The sequence below is a fragment of the Egretta garzetta genome, unplaced genomic scaffold, assembly GCF_000687185.1.
Source record: "Egretta garzetta isolate BGI_Z169 unplaced genomic scaffold, ASM68718v1 scaffold19, whole genome shotgun sequence".
Taxonomy (NCBI): Eukaryota; Metazoa; Chordata; class Aves; order Pelecaniformes; family Ardeidae; genus Egretta; species Egretta garzetta.
The window spans coordinates 1,841,096-1,842,860 of record NW_009260768.1 but is presented as its reverse complement, the minus strand read 5'-3'; the positions used below and the strand labels follow the sequence as shown (position 1 = coordinate 1,842,860).

Genomic DNA, 1,765 nt, shown 5'->3' with positions numbered 1-1,765 from the left:
TGCCACGGGGGTGTTGGGGGTGGATGGCAGGAGGATGGGGTTGGGGGTCCCCGGGGACTGGGACCTGCTGGGAAGGGGTGGCCAGGGGCTGCAGGGCCAGGGCAGGGCTGGCCCAGCCAGGGGTGTCTTGGGGCACCACGCTGGGTGCCCGGGGGTCTCCCCACTGCGGGTGCCTGTGCTCCCGAGGGGCTGACCCCCCGCTGATGGAGGGGACCTTGCGGAGCCGCTGCGAGCCGTGCCTTCATCCCGGCAGTCCCCACCGTGCCCCCGGGGAACGTGCAGACCGAGGCCACCAACTCCACCACCATTCGCTTCACCTGGAACCCCCCCAGCCCCCAGTTCATCAACGGCATCAACCAGGGGTACAAGGTGAGGGGCGATTCCCATGGGCCCCCCCAAAAACCGGGCAGCTGGAGAGGGGAGACTCCTCGGGCAGCCTTCGCAGACCGGCTCGACTCCCCCTTGCCGAAACCCCAGATTTTCATTGATTCCGGCCTGACCACTAAAATAATATTTACTGCGATTTAACACTTGCATGGGCTTGGAGACTCCCGTGCTCTGTAATTAATTCCAAATTGCGATTAATTGAAATTTACATTAATTAAATTGAATTAAAACATTAAACTTGTTTCTTAATCCACTCAAAAGAAGTTCTGGAATTTAATTGCCGCTGAATGAGATAACCAGAGCAAGTGGGATATTTAACGTTCTTATTAAATGCCACTTAGTATTTTTGATTAGTATTTTTAGGGCCTAATTAGTATTTAATTAAGTTGCTATAGGCTATCTTGCACAATACCAATTAAATGCCCAAACATCCCTCCTAAATGCAGGCGAGCGGGTGATTACACGCTGTTATCAATGGGAGTTAATCACAAAGTGCGCGCTCCGTATCGGGTAAACAGGCGCTGTTAACGGCACCGGGTCTTCCCTGCACCCATTAATTGATATTTAATCAACTCTGAATAAATAAGCGGAGGCCCGAGGTGCCCGGCGGATGGTGCTTGCGGTACCGATGCGCGCGGTGGGGACGTCGCTGCCCAGCGCCGGCGTCCCAGCTCCTTCTTCCCGCAGCTGATTGCCTGGGAGCCGGAGCACGAGGAGGAGGCGACGGTGGTGACGGTGCGGCCCAACTTCCAGGACAGCGTCCACGTGGGCTACGTGGCGGGGCTGCGGAAATTTGCCGAGTACTTCACCTCGGTGCTGTGCTTCACCACGCCGGGGGACGGCCCGCGCAGCCCCCCCCAGCTGGTGCGCACCCACGAGGACGGTACGGGGAGGCTCTGCGTTCCCGCGGGACGGACCCTGCCCGTGTGCGGCTCCTGGGGTGGGTGGGAGCAGCCCCCAGATGGGGGACTTGGTCCCACCGGTGCTGCTGCTGGGGATGTGGAACGGGGATGCCACCGAGCCCGGGGAAGTCCCATCCGAGGGGAGCCCCGTCTGTGCTCTTGCCTTGCGGGGGTCCCGTGGGTGCCGAGGGCTCCGGCCCTCGGGTGCTGAGCCTGGGCATCTTTGGGCAGTGCCTGGCCCTGTGGGACATCTCAGCTTCAGTGACATCCTGGACACATCCCTGAAGGTCAGCTGGCAGGAACCGCTGGAGAAGAACGGCATCCTGATGGGTATGGGAGCACCGGCGGGTACCCGGCTCCTGCCTCGGCCCCCTTCCCACCCCCCAGCACCTCCTGCTCTATGGCGTCTCCCCCCAGCCCCACTCAGCTCCTTGGGTTGGGCAATGAGGGCAGCTGCTGGCATGGGCAACGTTTGC

General features: G+C 60.5%; 1 protein-coding gene across 1 annotated transcript in view; it reads left to right on the top strand.

The window, feature by feature from the left end:
- Positions 1-1,765, top strand: part of LOC104132836 (protein sidekick-2) — a gene marked incomplete at its 5' end in the record, with an annotated part of 22,723 nt that overhangs the window by 7,014 nt on the left and 13,944 nt on the right. The window contains 3 exons of the mRNA XM_009646171.1: positions 254-369; positions 1,075-1,270; positions 1,521-1,619. Of these exons, the coding sequence (XP_009644466.1) occupies positions 254-369; positions 1,075-1,270; positions 1,521-1,619 (411 nt within the window). The remainder of the gene's footprint in view (positions 1-253; positions 370-1,074; positions 1,271-1,520; positions 1,620-1,765) is intronic.